The sequence below is a fragment of the Talpa europaea genome (assembly GCF_964194135.1).
Source record: "Talpa europaea genome assembly, chromosome: 10".
NCBI classification, from domain to species: domain Eukaryota; kingdom Metazoa; phylum Chordata; class Mammalia; order Eulipotyphla; family Talpidae; genus Talpa; species Talpa europaea.
In genome coordinates, this window is record NC_140077.1 from 45,199,942 (window position 1) to 45,217,495 (window position 17,554).

The 17,554-nt window shown below is 38.1% G+C and overlaps 1 protein-coding gene across 4 annotated transcripts in view; it reads right to left on the reverse strand.

The window, feature by feature from the left end:
* The window catches only part of TET1 (tet methylcytosine dioxygenase 1), a gene marked incomplete at its 5' end in the record, with an annotated part of 131,780 nt that overhangs the window by 49,930 nt on the left and 64,296 nt on the right, over positions 1–17,554 (reverse strand). For 2 of the 4 annotated variants that reach the window (XM_084244626.1, XM_084244625.1), the window contains 3 exons: positions 2,159–2,252; positions 2,807–2,897; positions 6,391–8,698. The exons of the other annotated variants lie outside the window; for them this stretch is intronic. In XM_084244626.1, coding sequence (XP_084100752.1) covers positions 2,159–2,252; positions 2,807–2,897; positions 6,391–8,698 — 2,493 coding nt within the window. The remainder of the gene's footprint in view (positions 1–2,158; positions 2,253–2,806; positions 2,898–6,390; positions 8,699–17,554) is intronic. 4 annotated transcript variants of the gene reach the window in all.

Sequence of the window (17,554 nt, forward strand, 5' to 3'; positions counted from 1 at the left end):
TTTGTGTTAGCAAATGATAAAGTGAACTTTAGTTATCAAACCTAGACTCAAAATGTATTTGTGATGACTGATGTGACTCAGGACCATAAAATGATATGACTAGTAGATGTTAATTCATGTTTGTGTCCCCAGACCAGTGTGTGACTGTAAGAAGTACTCAGTAACAAAGAGGTCACTCACCTATCTCTCTAATCTTGAAATTTTTTTTTCCCTTCCAAAACTCACCCACATTTAACAAAGTGAAGGCAGTTACTTTAGTTGGCACTTGCTACTACTACATATAATAAACATCCCCTCTCAAATAACAGGGTTTAAGCATGAAAAAGGTATTTCTCATACTAAAGAAATCCAGATTTAAGAAGACTTGGGGTTGGTATGGCATCTCCATCCATCTCATCAGGGACTCGGGTTCCTATATTTATTCGCACCCTGTTGGTACATGTCTTCCACTATCAAGTCACTCCATAGTTCAAAATGGTTGTTGAGCTCTAGCCATTAAACCCATGCTCTATAAAAACTGAGTGAAGGAGATTCAGAGTCTATACCATATGATTGTAATAACACGAAGTTCTTCAAAAAGACCTTTATGGTGATAAAGATGAAAATAGTCGGTATCTTTATGCAGAGATATTGACTAGGAGGGGACATCAGGGAGCCCTATGGAGGGCTATAACATTATTTCAGTAGTGTTATATATAAGAAGTACTCACATACACAGAAGATCTGTGCATTTTACTGTAAGATCACTTGTTAGCAAGGTACATCCCAGATCTTTGAGATTATCTGTATTTTGACAAGACTATGTGCTCCAAATAGACTGGATAAAGTTAAAATATTCTAAAGCATTTAGTATTCAGTGTCTAATTCTTGTACTCATCACCACTGTCACCATACAGGGTGAAATGTAACAAAGACATCCACTGTAATAGTGTAGGTAAGGATGTGGGCAATTGCCTGCTTTCAGAATACCTATCTACATTTTTTTTTCAAATTTTTTTAAAGATTTATTTATTTATTTATACAAGAACCGGGGTACAGACCAGATGCGCGGGAGGGTGAGAGGATTCACCAGAGACAGAGCGGGGAACAGAACAGGCAAACCGATGAAATACACTGCTGAGGGGAGCAGCGGACGAGACAGGAGAGGTCTACCACGCCAAGTGGGACCCTCGCAGGCTGGCCGGGATCGAACTGGCGCTGCAGAGGCTGCGGACAGCTTCACAGCGCCGTGCTCAACCACCTGCGCCACCAGGGAAGGCCCGCATCTCCATTTTGTATTTAATGTTTTTAATTTCCTGAAAAGGATATACAAATAAAGGGGTCTATACAAATATACAAAGTATTCCTAAGAGTCTTGCTGTGAGGACTGACAAGGCAATATATGTCAAGTACCTAATAAAGTGTCTGATAAAGGTAGTAGTTATTTTTTAATCATATAAATAATCATCATCATTATTAACAAATGATTACACAGGAACATAAATGATTGTATGGTCAAAAATTCCAAATAAACTGGTTAATATCTTATGGATGTGAATGTACTACTGAAAAAAATACATTTGCTATCAGCCTGTTTTTCAGTCGAGAATGTCCTAAAGAATAGACACTGGGGTTCTTAATTCTAACAGCTATGTGTTTTTGGAAAACTAAATGTAGTCATGGAAACAATTTTGAGAATATATTACAAAAAATTTGGTTTTGCCTTCAGTATTGCATGATCCTTATTAAGGTGGAATTGAATTGGAAAGAATTTCAAATACAGTAATAATAAAAGATACATATGTGTAGTCTGGTGCCATTTGGCTATGTTATCTAATAAATGAATGAATAATCTCTAAAAGTACACAAGAAACTGACATAAGAGAGGGTCACACAAAACAGAGACAAACAGAAAAAAAAGTTTAGTAGGTAAAAATTGGGAAAAGCAATATGCCCTTTTGTCCATTTAACATAAATACTACATTTGTTTAAATATTCTAAAGGTATATCCCCACCACCCTGATCCAAAGCCCAGGTTAAGACAGCTTCTTTGTTATTTCCCTGGGAATAATGGATATGGGGTATTTTTATTGCTCACAAATTCATAGAAAAACAATTTATTTTATGAATGCTGCAAAATAAATTCATTTTAAAAAATGTAAAAATACTAAATACTTACCCATTTAGCTATTGGACATCCGTGAGAGCTTTTCCCTTCTTTTCCAGTATAAACTACTATTTCTATCCTTATTGCATTTCCTTTTTGACCATACCTGAGTAAAAAAACACAGTGAAGGAAAAATAACTGCAATATGAACTTGAACCGCTCACCTTTTAATATCTTAATGTGCATAAGACATACATACATAGAAATGAAAAAAAAAAACAACCCATTCCTGTAGTTACTTTTGTTAAACATTTACTTTTGTGTGGCCTCTATTTTTTTATGCTATCCAGCTCTATATACTTATCCTTAAAGATCAGTCTTTAAAAAGCACCTGGCTCCAAGATAAGCAACATGAATGTGAATGCAGTGTTGATGGCAGTAATTTGAACTAATTCTACCATTTCACAATAACATAAAAATAGGTATTTCTGAATTTAACGAAGAAAGTCTTGCTTTGTGAGAGTCTTGTTCAGTGCTCAAAGCTCATGTGATGAATGACAGCAGAGACACCAAGACAGTATCCTTGTGTCCCAAGAAACAGTCAGCTCATACTCCTGAAGGTTTTCTGTTCACCTCACAATTGTTCCCACCGATAATTTCTCTGCGTTGAGTTAGGTCCACAGTAATGAATGATTTTAACAGGGAAGCATATTTCCTCACCTATTCTCCATGATTTCCCTGACAGCAGCAACACTTGGTCCTGCCCCAAGGTGTGTATAATATGGGCCTTTGTCTTTTTGTATAACTCGATCTGTGGAAGGAATAAGATTATTAGACCCAAAGCTTCACAGCATTGCATAGGGGCAAGGAGGAGCTATTTATACTCTTTTTTTTTTTTTTTTTTTACAGTTCAGAACAATGAATTTTGACAAGGTTTTGGTGAGCTTTAATAAGTAAAGTGTAGGACAAAAGGTCCTGGAATTTAACTTGATCCTTTCATTCTGTTCCTAACTAATTCATTCTTCCTCTGAGAGTTAGAGGAGGAAAAAGATACAGGATGTGGGTCACACTTACTAAGTATTTAAAAAGCAAACCTAAATTTGGTAAAATTGGAGACAAAATCAAAATCAGTAATAATGTTAATTTTTATAGAAAAACTTAAGATGTTTTATCTTCAGAGAATGGGATCGTAAGATATTTGCATCCTATTTCTATACTGCTGCAATTTTTGTGAGTGTGAATTATATATTTTTTAGAAAATACTATTTTTAACTTAAATTCTTAGAATCAAGTCTATATAAAATCACTGGAGGATACCTTTCTGGCCATAGCGTATCTACACCAGAGGTCACTATTTAAACATTTTGACAGTACATCAAATACAATATAGGATTATTTCCATGGCTTCTAAAGCTAGAGATAATGAATAGATTTTAACTTATTATTGTTGATCTAGAGCAGTTATTCTTCAACAGCTGTTTTTTCCCTTGGGGGAGACATTTGGCAATATTTTTGCTTTTGACACCTGGGCAGATGTATGTGTGGTGTGTTTTACTGTTATCTAGTGTGTAGAGGCCAGAGATGCTACTTAACAGCCTACAAAGCAGAGACAGTCCCCCTACTACAACAAAGAATTATCCCACCTAAATTGTCAATAGTGCTAATTTGAGACACACAGATCTAAAGGTTAATTATTCCTATTTAGCTAGGATATAGTATATCCATGGGAATTTTTTACCCTTACATATTCTGTTCCCATTGGGATTGATTCTGGATGAGTGTGTTTTTGTGTTTCTCCCTTTTAAGTTCCCATTCCTACACAATGAGCACAACAACTCCACATGTAATGACTATAGGAAGACACATGTGTACACAGTTACAGGTCTACTGAAGATACACAATAACCTTGGAATGACTGGCTCCCTCTGACCCCAATTTCCATATATAAAAGGAGAGGCATTCTGAAACTGGACAATCATCCCATTGAAACTATGTACATAGTAAATCTAGATTAACTCAGATATATACATCTTAATGGCATTTTAAAAATTAAACATCTTTTTCCCATTTGTAATGATAATCAGAAAAGTGCTATCCCTTTTTTTGTTCATATTTTCAAAACAACAGGATGGAGGATACAAACATAGACTGGCATTGAAATCGGCCTGTCTTTGAATCCCAGTTCAGTCATTTACTAGCTCTGAACTTGTCTGTGCTTCAGTCTTCTCATTTGTAAAACGGGATTAATAAGCCTTCCCTGGGCCTCCCCTGGTGGCCTCTGCAGCACCGGTTTGATCCCTGGCCACCGGCGAGGGTCCCACAAAAATTAATTAATTAATTAATCAATCAATCAATTAATTAATAAGCCTTCCCTTTGTATGGCTTTTATGAATATAGTAAGTCAAAGGCGTGACCAAGTATCAGACTTGTAGTAAAAAGTTTAGAATAAGAGCCAGATTATTATTACACGCTTCTATCCTTAGTCCACAAAGCTCATTATCCCAATTCAATCCCACTCAGGCAGCACTGTCACCCTTTTCATGGTGAGATCTTTCTCAGCAGAACCTATCCTTGGTGCTTGCATGTGGTAGGCTGTCAAAACTGTGTTATGTGATAAGTGAGAAAATGGAAGGATTTATTTCAGAACATCAAATGTAGTTTGGATAATCAAAACTGAGTCATTGTTTTATCTCACTCTATTCTACTATGTTTTTTTTTTTTTAAAGATTTATTTTTATTTTTATGTATATAAGACTTGGGGTGTAGGCCAGAGATGTGGGAGGTGAGAGGATTCGCCATAGAGTGAGGAGCAGAACAGGCAGATGTACTGAAATGCACTGCTGAGTGGAGCATCGGGCAAGATAGGAGAAGTCTGCTGTGCCATGTGGGTTAGCAATATTGGGGTCGGGGGGATCGAACTCATGTTGCAGTGGCTGGCGCTGTGGCTGGTAATGACTTGATAGCACTGAGACTTTAACCCCTTTGCCACCAAGGAGGCCCTCTACTATGGTTTAAAACAAAACAAAACAAAACAAAACAAAACAAAACACAGTATACCATATTCTAAGCAATCCCTGAACTACCCAGTATGGAATATACTAATAAAACACCTGCTTCTAATCTAAGAAAAAATTGCCTCTGTTCAAGGCAAACCTTGAAGCCTTTGTGATTTGGGGCCATATCTCAAATAAGACTGTTATAAATAAACCTATTCATGTTATTAAATAGGTTATAATAAAATTGAATAGGTTATAATAAAAACAAGTTATTATACAAATTCTGTCCTATCATAAATTTGTATAAAAGCTGAAATAATAATGGGGCTTTAAATAGGATAACAAACTTTAATAACGCAATCTATTTAATCTCCCCATTTTTTAAATAATTATACTAAACAAATTCCTTTTTATATTTGAGCACCTACACAGCACATGACCTTAGACAGTGACAAATCAACACAGAATTCAAATTAAACTTCCATGTTTCAAATATTGAGTGAATTTCTCACAGAGTCTGCCTGAGAATCCTACTCTAACAAGATTTTCTCAGGGCTTTTAACACACTGCTAAAAGTTCTGTTAGTTTCTGAACGCTTTTTTTCAATGAGTCTTAAGATACAAAATATATAAAAATACGTTAGTTAGAAAATGGCCCATGATTCAGCTGTCAACACAAACCTATCTTTTTTTTTTTAAATATGAAATGAGTATTAGACAATTGAATATTTTAAAACCCCTGAAGTGTGGAAATTTTTCAACTGGCCAAGATTATGGAATTTTTTATATATTGAGCATCCTTTGTATATTGCAAAGCATAAAAGCAATGCAAAAAATTAAACCAGTTTCAGTTCACTTACACAGCTACTTTTTATGGTGATTCATTCTGTTGTACACATGTTTTATGTTCTCTGTATACATGGTATAGCTTACCATAAAAATCTATTTTTAAGCAAAAGGCTTCCATTGAATATACGAACAAATTATAATTAAGTATTAAAGGGAATCCATTCTTATGAATACACAATAAATAACTTGGTAGACATTTAGCCCTGAGAAAAACCAGCAAATTTTTTCACTTGAAAGTTTTCCCATTTTGAGTTGAATTTGCCATTCACATGAGCAGAATCAATAAAGGTCCCACAGAAAAATGGGCATAGAATTACTTATTTTAGCTAGAATACAAATGGGACATGATGCCATACATAAAAGATAAGCCAAAACTTGACTCAGTCACAATGAGGTAATTTATGTAGCATAACAAAGAAACTCACACAATATATACAAGTCCACAAATGCTTGCACTTACCAAGACAGTTGCAGGTTGGTAATTCAGAATCTTTTGTTGTAGACACCAGGTTTTTTGTAGGTTTAGTAAAGTAGTTCATGGCATAATCATTGAAACTTTTCTGTGCACTGTCTACTAGGGAATATTCTGATACTCCAACACTAGATGAACAGACTTCCTCATCACTTTTGGTAGAAACCACTGTAATTCCACCTGAACACACTACATTTACATTCCTGAGTATTTGTGCTGGATCCAGTAATGGAGTCTCATGAGAGATGCCAGGTAATGCTGGTATTCTCTGATGTGTGAGTTGGTCTTTAACATCCTGCTGGAACTGTGTTTGGTCATTGCCAGCCATCACATTAGCACACTGGTTAGTTGGAGAGGAGAGCTGGGGTAAAGGATGAATTTTCTGATTGACATTCACTATTGGCTGTACCTGAGAATTATAAATTTTTTCTGTAAACTCCTGCCCATTGGATTCTATTTTTAAATGGGATGTGGACAGAATATTCAATGGTTCAACCTTTATCATTTTCTCCTGTGCCACTACTTCAGGATAACTTCGCTTGAATTCTATCTGAGCAACTGGGTGAAATAATTTTTTGGGTTCTGATGCTGACCTCATTTGAGTCACTGGTTCCCATTCTTTGGCTGGAGAAATTTTTCCTAACAAGATAGGAAAATGATGTGGACCAAATTGACCAAATTTTTGAAATTTAGATCCCATCCAAATATCATACAACATTCTATACTCATATGACAACTGTTCCTGCTTTTTCTGGTCATTTTCTTGACAACTTATGACTGTGGGCTTCTTTTTCCGCCGATCTCTTGATGGGGTAGATTTTGTCTTTTTCTGAGTTGTGTTCTTTTGCTTTGTTAATAATGAGCCATGATTATTCAGTATACTTGGTGGTTTCAGTTGTACTGTGCCCTTCTCCTGACTATATTTTTGCTGTACAGTGTATGCAACATGGCTTGTTGGTGTTCTTTCAACATTTTTGTCCTCTAATTTTATGGAGTTGAATGTAATTGTTGATGCAAGTTGTGTTAACTGTGTTGCAACGTCTTCCTCTACTTTACTATGAGCTGTATCTTGGCATGATGGATCATTCTTTGAGTCCAATTTTTTACTGCTGTCCAGTGACTGGTGGCAATGCTCCAATTTATTAATTCTAGGTAGCAAAGGCATCGAATTCTTGGAAGAACTGTCTAGAGTAAATCTGCTTTGAACAACATTTTTATTGTCAAGTTTAGATGAATTTGGTGTTAAAAAAGAATTTGTGGCCTTTGAATATTCCTGTGTCTTTGAGGAGGCTTGGTTAGTAGCTGAGTTACTGTGTGACTTGGATATGGTATTTTGGCCATTGAACACCACCATGTTTCGTGAACTTTGCTTTGCGAGAGATGGAGAATGATGAAAGCTTTGTGGCTTCCCTCGTAAATTTGGGTCTTGGAGGTCTTTTCTTACAGAATAGAGGATAGCTTTGCAGCTATTAAGCAAACTAGCTGTTCTGTGCTCTGTTTCTTCATCCTTCTCTGACTTTGATGGTGAGGAATTCTCAGATGTAGCTTCTGAAAGCTGTGTCAGAGCCTCTATGGCCACCACTTGCTCCAGTGTTAACCTCCTATCTTTCATGAGGGATAGAAGACTTGGTTGAACTGGAGATCCATCTTTTGGGTCTTTACTTGGGACAGTCTCTGGAGTTTGATCATTTTCACTGTGGGTACTGGTATGACTATTTATGTTAAAGTTTGCAGGATCTGGAAAAGACTTACAGTTAAAGCCAGGCTTCTGGAAGACCAAAACATTATTTCTCCCCTTGAGATGATCACAGCTCGCACTAGTAGCAATGGAGCTCATGGCATTGTTATGATTTGCAGTGTCTTTCAGGAACTTACAGGAATTATTTTCAATTGCCTTATCAAATTCTTCAAAATTGCATTTTTTAATTGACACATTTGTTTCAGTTGGTAAAGAGTGTACATTTTTAATGCCATTTCTTACAGTTTGTACAACTAACTTCTCAGGTTCAAGGAGGTCAGTAAGTAGGACTTTCTTGCTTTCATCTTCAGAGCTTTTCAACCTTTCTGTTTCTGTCACAGCTGTCCTAAACTCTCCTTTGACATAATTGGTTAAATGTGATTTCTTGTTTTGTGGCCACTTCTCCACCTCATTACCTGTCTTACTGTCTTCATTTTTAGCTACATTTTCAAGGGGGCGTGGGTTCAATTCCAATCTTTGTTCTTCCCCATGACCACATCTACTGTATTCCATGGATTCTGACTTGGGGCCATTTACTGGTTTGTTGTGAAAATGTGCCTATAAAATAAACATAGGAATTACACATATTAATAATTTGAATTATTTTGAAGATGAGCTAGAGCATACAGATGAGCTTTATAATTTAATAGCAGCTAAATGTGAATCCCCTAAAATTTTTTTCACTCTTTCCCAATTAAGAGTGTGTAAAGAGAAAGTAAATAAAGAGGAGGAATAACTATTACAATGCTCTAATAATCTTATTAATAATTTGGTACATTAATTTGTTTTTCCAAATCAACTTTTAAAATAATTTTACATCAGTACCATCTAATTGGCAATACCTATTATTTAAATGCAAACTGTATTATGGTAGAATATACATAGAGCGAAATGTACAAATTATGCATATAGCTTGTTGAACTTTTACAAAACAAACACTCATGTTCTCAGATCTCAACCAAGAAACTATCCTGTGAGATGTCACTCACCTGCAAAAAGTAACCACTGCCTACATATATAGATCATCATATAAAATCTTCTGCTCATTTTCAAACTGTATATAACTGATTCCTTACACTTAAAATTATACTTGATTCATCCATGTTATTAAGTATACTTGTAATCACTGATTGTGATTGCTGTATAGCAATTCACTTATTAAATATGCTACAATATATTTACCTATTTCACAATAGATGGACATTTGAGTTAATTTTAATTTCTGGCTATGACAAGAATACTGCTAAAACATACTACTATCCTTTAACGAAGACATTTGGAGGAGAAATACTGGGTCATAGAATGTGTTTATATGTGTATATATTTTCACCCTTAGAAGATAAGCCAAAGTAGTTTCTAAAATAGTTAATATACATTTTCACCAGTGACTGAGTTACAGTTGTTCCATATTCTCATTAACAATATTTTCTGTCTGTTCACATTAGCCAGTCTGGGGAGTGGATAGTGAGTGATATATTTATCCCCTATTCCTTTTGAAATGAAATTAACATAAAATTTCTCATTTTACCATTTAAAATTATAATTCGGAGGTTTTTGTGTATATACAATGTTGCACATTAGTCAACCCCATCTAATTCCATTGTATTTCCAAACCCTAAGAGAAACCTTTTACCCACTGAACAAATCACTCTTTAAAACTCCTTTTCTTTTTTCTTTTTTTTTAATTTTCTAGAGGCATGTCTTATTTATTTATTTATTATTTGTTTGTTTGTTTGGTTTATACATGCACTGGGCACAGTCAGAAGCGTGGGAGGGTGAGAGAATTCACCAGAGCCAGAGCGGGGAGCAGAGCAGGCAGAAGGACCGAAGTACACTGCTGAGGGGAGCAGCGGGCGGCAGGAGAGGTCTGCGCACCATGTGGGACTCTCCTCCGGTGGCCGGGGAGCAGCAGGGGATCGAACCGGCACCGCAGAGGCCGCGGGCAGCTTCGCAACCCAGCGCTCAACCGCTGCGCCACTGGGGAGGCCCAAAACTCCTTTTCTAATACTTATTTTTTTAAACAGCTCATCTGAAAATATATCACAAGAATTAAGACAGTAGAAGGATTTCCACTGACGTCAGGAGCAAAGAGAAAGGTAACTTCTAGATTGCTAATGTTTACCATGACTGAATGTTTTTATCAATGCTTCAAGAAGAAAAAATATATAATCATTAAAAATTAGGAAACTTGTTGAATGAAGGTGACATAACAGAGTGTAAACTTCAAAAATGAAGAGCAACAGTTACATTCAAAATACGTTATGTAGGCATTATCCAATCATATAAACATTTAAAAAAATAGCAGAAATAAAGTATACCTAATTTCTTGATCAGAGTACAAGGTACACTGGTTGTTTTCATCTGTCAAAATTCACCAAAATCACACATAATCATCACACATACAGTTCACTTTATGTACATTACATTTCAATAACATTTTAAAATGTTATACGAAGTGGCATATTTTTAAAAGTCAGCAGTAGTGTAAAATGATTATTTATTTACTTATACAAGCACTGGGCACAGTCAGAAGCGCGGGAGGGTGAGAGAATTCATCAGAGCCAGAGCAGGGAGCAGAACAGGCAGAAGGACAGAAGTACACTGCTGAGGGGAGCAGCGGGCGGCAGGAGAGGTCTGCGCGTCATGTGGGACCCTCCTCCGGTGGCCGGGGAGCAGCAGGGAATCAAATCAATGCTGCAGAGCCAGCGGGCAGCTTTGCAACCCAGTGCTCAACCGCTGTGCCACCAGGGAGGCCCTAAAATAATTTTTTAATAACATTTTAAACAGACATAATAGATACACAAATTAACAGACTAAACACAAGAATATTTAGTAATTTATTATTAAAATGCTGTCATAGTGGAGAAATATCAATTTCTTAACAATGACACAAGAGAGAAGTTTGATACTTTATCATTTAATGTCTACAAAAATTCCACATATATTAATTTAAACATAAAAAAGATGTAAGAATAAGAAAATTTAGAAAATGGGGGAAGCAATTCAAACTAGCAGTAAAATGTGAGAAGCCACAAAAAAGACACTTATTTTACTACATATAACATTAACAATTTAAACAGTAAAGACCCCATAATACAATTCCTTTTAAATTGTGACCGCAATCAACAAGTCCCAATACCAAAGAAATGTTTCATGAGAAGTGGTTTTTCTAATGAAATAGTAAAGAAAAAATACTAATGTATTACATTTAGTAAAGCTAAGTATTGTCATATTAATCTTTTGTTTGCATTTTTGTGTAAAGAATAATAATGCAAAATATAGTTATTTCTTGATATACAGTACTGTCAAAATTAGTGAAATATTATTTTAAGTAAATTTGAAAATCAAATCGATTGGGAAAATATTCATAATCATGCAAAGAGTTGCTATTTTTTTAAAGATTTATTTATTTATGCATATAAGAACTGGGATACAGGCCAGAGGTGTGGAGGGTGAGAGGATTTACCAGAGACAGAGTGGGAAGCAGAACAGGCAGAATGACTGAAATACACTGCTGAAGGGAGCAGCAGGCTAGTCAGGAGAGGTCTGCTGTGCCATGTGAGTAGCTCCCTGGCCAGGGATTGAACTTGTGCTGCAGTGGCTGTGGAGAGCTTCATAGGTTGCGTCTTAACCCCTTGCGCCACCAGGGAGGCCTGAGTTGCTATTTTTAGTGTGAAAGAGCTCCCACAAATCAAGAAAAGGAAAGTGACTCAACAGAATACTGAAGAAAGGGTAGGAATATGAAATTCATATAAGTGGAAATTCCAAAGGATCAAAAATTATTTGGCTTTGCTACAGAACAAGAAAATAAAAACATACACAACTTACAGCATGCAAATAGAAAAAACTTAAGAAAGCAGAAGTGTATGTAATCAAATTAAAATGCAAAACAGCATTTATAGTAAAGTATAAAATAAGTGATACATTCATAATGCGCAGTCACTATTCTATGTACCAGTCTAGTGACTGCATAGCTCTGCTCAGCAGATGCTGTCTGGGGCAGGACAAAGGCATCTGGCCACAAGTGAGCCTATAAAATTTCTTTCCCTTTTGGAAACCTGTACTCTTCTGTTTATTGCAGCACTGTTTACAATAGCCAAAATAATGAAACAACCCAAATGCCTCAAAACAGAGGAATGGATCAAAAAGTTTTGGTGTATACACACAATGGAATATTACTCAGTGATCAAAAAAGACAAACTCATGCCATTTGCAGCAACACAGATGGAGCTCGAAGGGATTATGCTAAGTGAAGTATGTTAGAAGGAAAATGATAAATATTGGATGATTTCATTTACATGCAGAATATAGAGAAACTGAACAACGGGTCAGGAAAAAGACAAAACTTGCAAGCTAACCATAGCTATGAGTGAGGCTTACAGTAGGGGAGGGGTAGGAGGAGGGGGGCAAAACAGGGTGGGAAAGAGCACAGGACCTATAGTGATGGGTCATGGGTGTTGTGGTTGTGGGAGAATAATAGGGACTACACCTGTGGGAAAAAACCAATTACAAAAATGAACAATAATAAGAAAATAAATAAATAATATTATTGTGTGTTTAAAAGCTTGTCAAATTGCTCTTTAAATAAAGTCATTGCACTTTGACTGAAATATTTCACTGATCAGAATAGCAATCATCAAAAGTGGAACATGTACAAAGGGCAATTTTGGGAGCAAATATCAAAATCATAAATACAATTTATCCTTTAATATGGCAATTTCACTGTTGGGAATTTATCCTACGATACTTGTACATAATTACATGGTTTGAGAACCCTCAATCTTTTTTTTTTTTATAAAAGATTTATTTATGCATACAAGAGCTGGGGTACAGGCCAGAGGTGTGGGGGTGAAAGGATTCACCAGAGACAGAGTGGGGAACAAAACAGGTAGATATACTGAAATACACTGGTGAGGGGAACAGTGGTGGCAGGAGAGGTCTGCTGTGCCATGTGGGTCACCTCCCTGGTCAGGGATTGAACTCATGCCGCAGTGGCTGTGATTGCTTCATAGTGCTGCGTCTTAACCCATTGCGCCACCAGGGAGGCCTGGACCCTGAATGATTTAACAATTAACTGAAAAATACCACATGTTCATCTATAAGAGACTAATTCAATTATATATCCACATAATAGAAAACAGCTGTAAAAAAAGAAAAATTGTCAGGCCTCCCTGGTGGCACAAGGGGTTAAGCACCGCACTATGAAGGGATCCGCAGCCTTTGCAGCGCGAGTTTGATCCCCGGCAGGCCAGGGAGCAACCGAAATGGCGCAGCAGACCTCTCCTGTCTCACCTGCTGCTCTCCTCAGCAGTGTATTTCAGTCAGTCTGCCTGTTTGTTCCCCACTCTGTCTCTGTTGAATCTTCTTACCCCCTGAATCTCTGGCCTATATATCCCAGCTGTGTATGTATAAATAAATAAATTTAAAAAAAAAAAAAAAAAAGAAAGAAAGAAAAATTTTCTGTCCCTATTAGGTAGAGATGTCCAGTATATATATTAAAAAATATATATTTAGGGGCCTCCCTGTTGGCCCAGGCGGTTGAGTATCACATTGTGAAGCTGTCCACAGCCTCTGCAGTACGGGTTTGGTCCAGGCCGACCGGCAAGAATCCCACACGGCAGACCTCTCCTGTCTCCCCTGCTGGTCTCCTCAGCAGTGTATTTCGTCATTGGCCTGTTCTGTTCCCTGCTCTGGCTCTGGTGAATCCTCTCACTCTCCCACGCATCTGGCCTGTACCCTGATTCTTATATAAATAAATAAATCTAATAAATAAATAAATAAATTTTAAAAGAGGATATATTTAAAAAGAGGATCTGGGGGCCTCCCCGGTGGCGCAGCGGTTGAGCGCTGGGTTGCGAAGCTGCCCGCGGCCTCTGCAGCGCCGGTTCGATCCCCGGCTGCTCCCCGGCCACCGGAGGAGGGTCCCACATGGCGCGCAGACCTCTCCTGCTGCCCGCTGCTCCCCTCAGCAGTGTGCTTGGGTCCTTCTGCCTGCTCTGCTCCCCGCTCTGGCTCTGGTGAATTCTCTCACCCTCCCGCGCTTCTGACTCTACCCAGTGCTTGTATAAACAAAACAAACAAACAAACAAATAAATAAATAAAACATGCCTCTATTAAAAAAAAAAAAAAGAGGATCTGGGCCTCCCTGGTGGCACAAGGGATTAAGACAGCACTATGAAGCTATCCACAGCCACTGTAGCAGGAGTTCAAAACCCAGCTACGGAGAGTTGACCCACATGGCGCAGTAGTCCTGTCCTGACTCGCCCGCTGCTCCCTTCAGCAGTGTATCTGCCTGTTCTGTTCCCTACTCTGTCTCTGGTGAATCCTCTCACCCCCGAACCTCTGGCCTGTACCCCAGTTCTTGTATGTATAAATAAATAAATCTTTGAAAAAATAAAAGGAGGATCTATATAGTCTGTATATGCATGGAAAAAGTGTTAAAAATATGGACTAAAAGAGAAAAAGTATGGGCAAATTATATATATTCATACTTACATAAAGAAACCCTGGTAGGATACAAAAAAATCTAATAAAAGTGGTGAAAAGGAGGGCCTCCCCGGTGGCGCAGCGGTTGAGCACTGGGTTGCAAAGCTGCCCGCAGCCTCTGTGGCGCCGGTTAGATCCTTGGCCGCAGGGCAAGGGTCCCACAAGGCATGCAAACCTCTCCTGCCGCCCTCTGCTCCTTTCAGCAGTGTATTTCGTCAGTCTGCCTGTTCTGCTCTCCCCTCTGGCTCTGGTGAATTCTCTCACCCTCCTACGCTTCTGACTGTACCCAGTGCTTGTATAAATAAATAAATAAATCTAAAAAAAAAAAAAAAAAAAAGTGGTGAAAAGGAAAAGGTTAGGGCCTCCCCAGTGGTGCCGCGCTGTGAAGCTGTCCGCAGCCTCTGCAACGCAGGTTCGATTCCCAGCTGGCCAAGGACATACCCACACACATGGTGCGGCAGACTTCTCTGGTCTCGCCCACTGCTCCCCTCAGCAGTGTATTTCACTCAGTCTCCCTGTCCTGCTCCCCACTCTGTCTCCAGTGAATCCTCTCACCACCACCCCCACCTCTGGCCTGTACCCCCGTTCTTGTATGCATAAATAAATCTTAAAAAAAAAAAGCAGTAATTGTTTTTAAGTCCCAGCATTCTCTGCCTTCCACTCTATATCCATTCCAAAAATATCATTTCCTCTGGGTTCCTCCTTTCTGCTCTGACACAACAGAAATGCTGAACTCCTTACATCAGGTGTGGGCCCCAGAGTTCCCAAATCCCACCATTTTCTCACTTCTCCACATTCCTACCATTGTGATACTCTTACAGCCACTCTTGAAGGAACTCAAATAGCATTGAGCAAAGAGGTATTTGACAATGCCCTTTGGACAGATCTGATAGTAGTCCCTCCTAACACACTCACATTCCATACATGCTGTGTTTTCTGTATCAAGAAAACACAAAGATTATGTGTTAAAGACTTTCAAAGTGCAGATTAAGAGACATGGTCCTACAAGACTATGACCTTTGCTACTGGTAAGTTTCTCAACCTGTTTCTTTTCTTTTTTCCCCCCACCTGTCCACCCCAAAAGTCTTTTAGAACATTTATTTTCCCAATAGCCTTCCCCAAGAAATTTTAAAATCAAAGACAGTGTTTATGCACTATTGTCTCATTTTAATGTCTATGATTTTTAACACTCCACCCCCAAATTTTTGACTCCCTGTCAAGAAAAAGCAATTTGAAAAACTAACATGTAGACCACAAAGAATAGTCAACAAATGGGGTGGGGGTGGAGGAGGCATTACGGTCAAAATAAGGGGGGTGGGAATTGTATGAGGACTATAACCAAGATGAAAAAGCATACATTGTGCAAAAATGAAAAATGATGTAAAAAATAGATATAAAAAAAATAGTCAACAAAATAGTTTGTCTGATCAGAAGTGACACTTTTAGGATCTATGCTCTCAACTGAAAAGTGAATGTTTCCAGGAAATGCTCAGGGACTATCATCAGTGCCTCCATTAATGTTGACTTTAAGATAATGTAACCATGCTTCATAGAGGATTTCACTCCCAAACAGAACAGAGGTCAGCATCGATTCTGTAACTAACAGCAGTATAATTCTCACAACAGCTTGATAACAAAACTAATTTAGGGAACACCAAATGAGGGGTCAGGAAAACAAATAAATAAGCAAAATTAACACGCAACTATAAATTAGAGACACTCTGCAGGGGAGAGGGAGGGAGGGATCAAAACAGGGGAGAGAAGAGCACAAGGGACTATGGTGATGGTTCACAGGTGAATTGGTGTTGGGAATTTCATGGGGACTACACCTGAGAGGAGAAAGCAAACATTGTACAAAAATGAACAATGATGTGAAATATATGTAAATAAATAAATTTTTAAAAAATTTTAAAAACTAAATTTAAATGAAAAGATGAGCAGCTACTCAACAAATATCCACCTAAAGAGATTCTAAAATAAGTACTTAACACACATTTAATTAAAAAATCTTCCTTCTAGGGCCTCCCCTGGTGGTGCAGCCATTGAGCGCTGGACTGCGAGGCTGCCTGCAGCCTCTGCAGCAGCGGTTTGATGCCCGGCAGCCGGCGAGGGTCCCACATGGCGGCGCAGACCTCTCCTGCCATGCCCTCAGCAGTGTATTTCGTCAGTCTGCCTGTTCTGTTCCCCACTCCGGCTCTGGTGAATTATCTCACCCTCCTGCGCTTCTGACTGTACCCAATGCTTGTATAAATAAATAAATAAATAAATCTTAAAAAAAAAAAAAAATCCTCCTTCTAAGGGGAACTGCAAAGCAACTATTATTTTCCAGAGCAATGAAAATGGCTGTTTTAGAATTCCAGCCATGAATTTATCTTTTTCTTTTTTTAAGGCATTAAAAAAAAGGATTCCTGTGCTACCAAGTTTCGCAACACCAATATTCTTTCAGCTTTGCCTCTGATCTAGTTCTCCAGTTTGCCTACAACCAACCAGGTGAGGGTCCCAAAGGCCACAGAAAGGCAGGGAAGGGTGACTAGGAGAGTTGGGGGGAACAATGCTAAAGGACTGGATTTGCACTTGTCCCTACCTTACCCTGCCATGTGACCTATTTTGGGGCCATAAGGGCTTATGGTGCTTCCATGCCTTGGCTGAATAGGAGCCATCACAAAGAACTCAGAAGTTTCCCGATTCTCTTCACCAGATCCAGACATCTTTTTTACCTTTTTAGCTCATATACTCACCTCAAACCCCACCCTCAATTGACTAAAGGGTTTTAGAACCCCAAATAAATCCTTTAATATGGAGGTGAGGCAAAGGAGGAGGGGAAGGAGGGAGAAACAATCAAGGAGAGACAACTACTATTTAATTAAAAAAGAATAAGTAAGCTGAAGACCGGTTCCACAAATGTACACAAAACACCTAAGAGCTAAA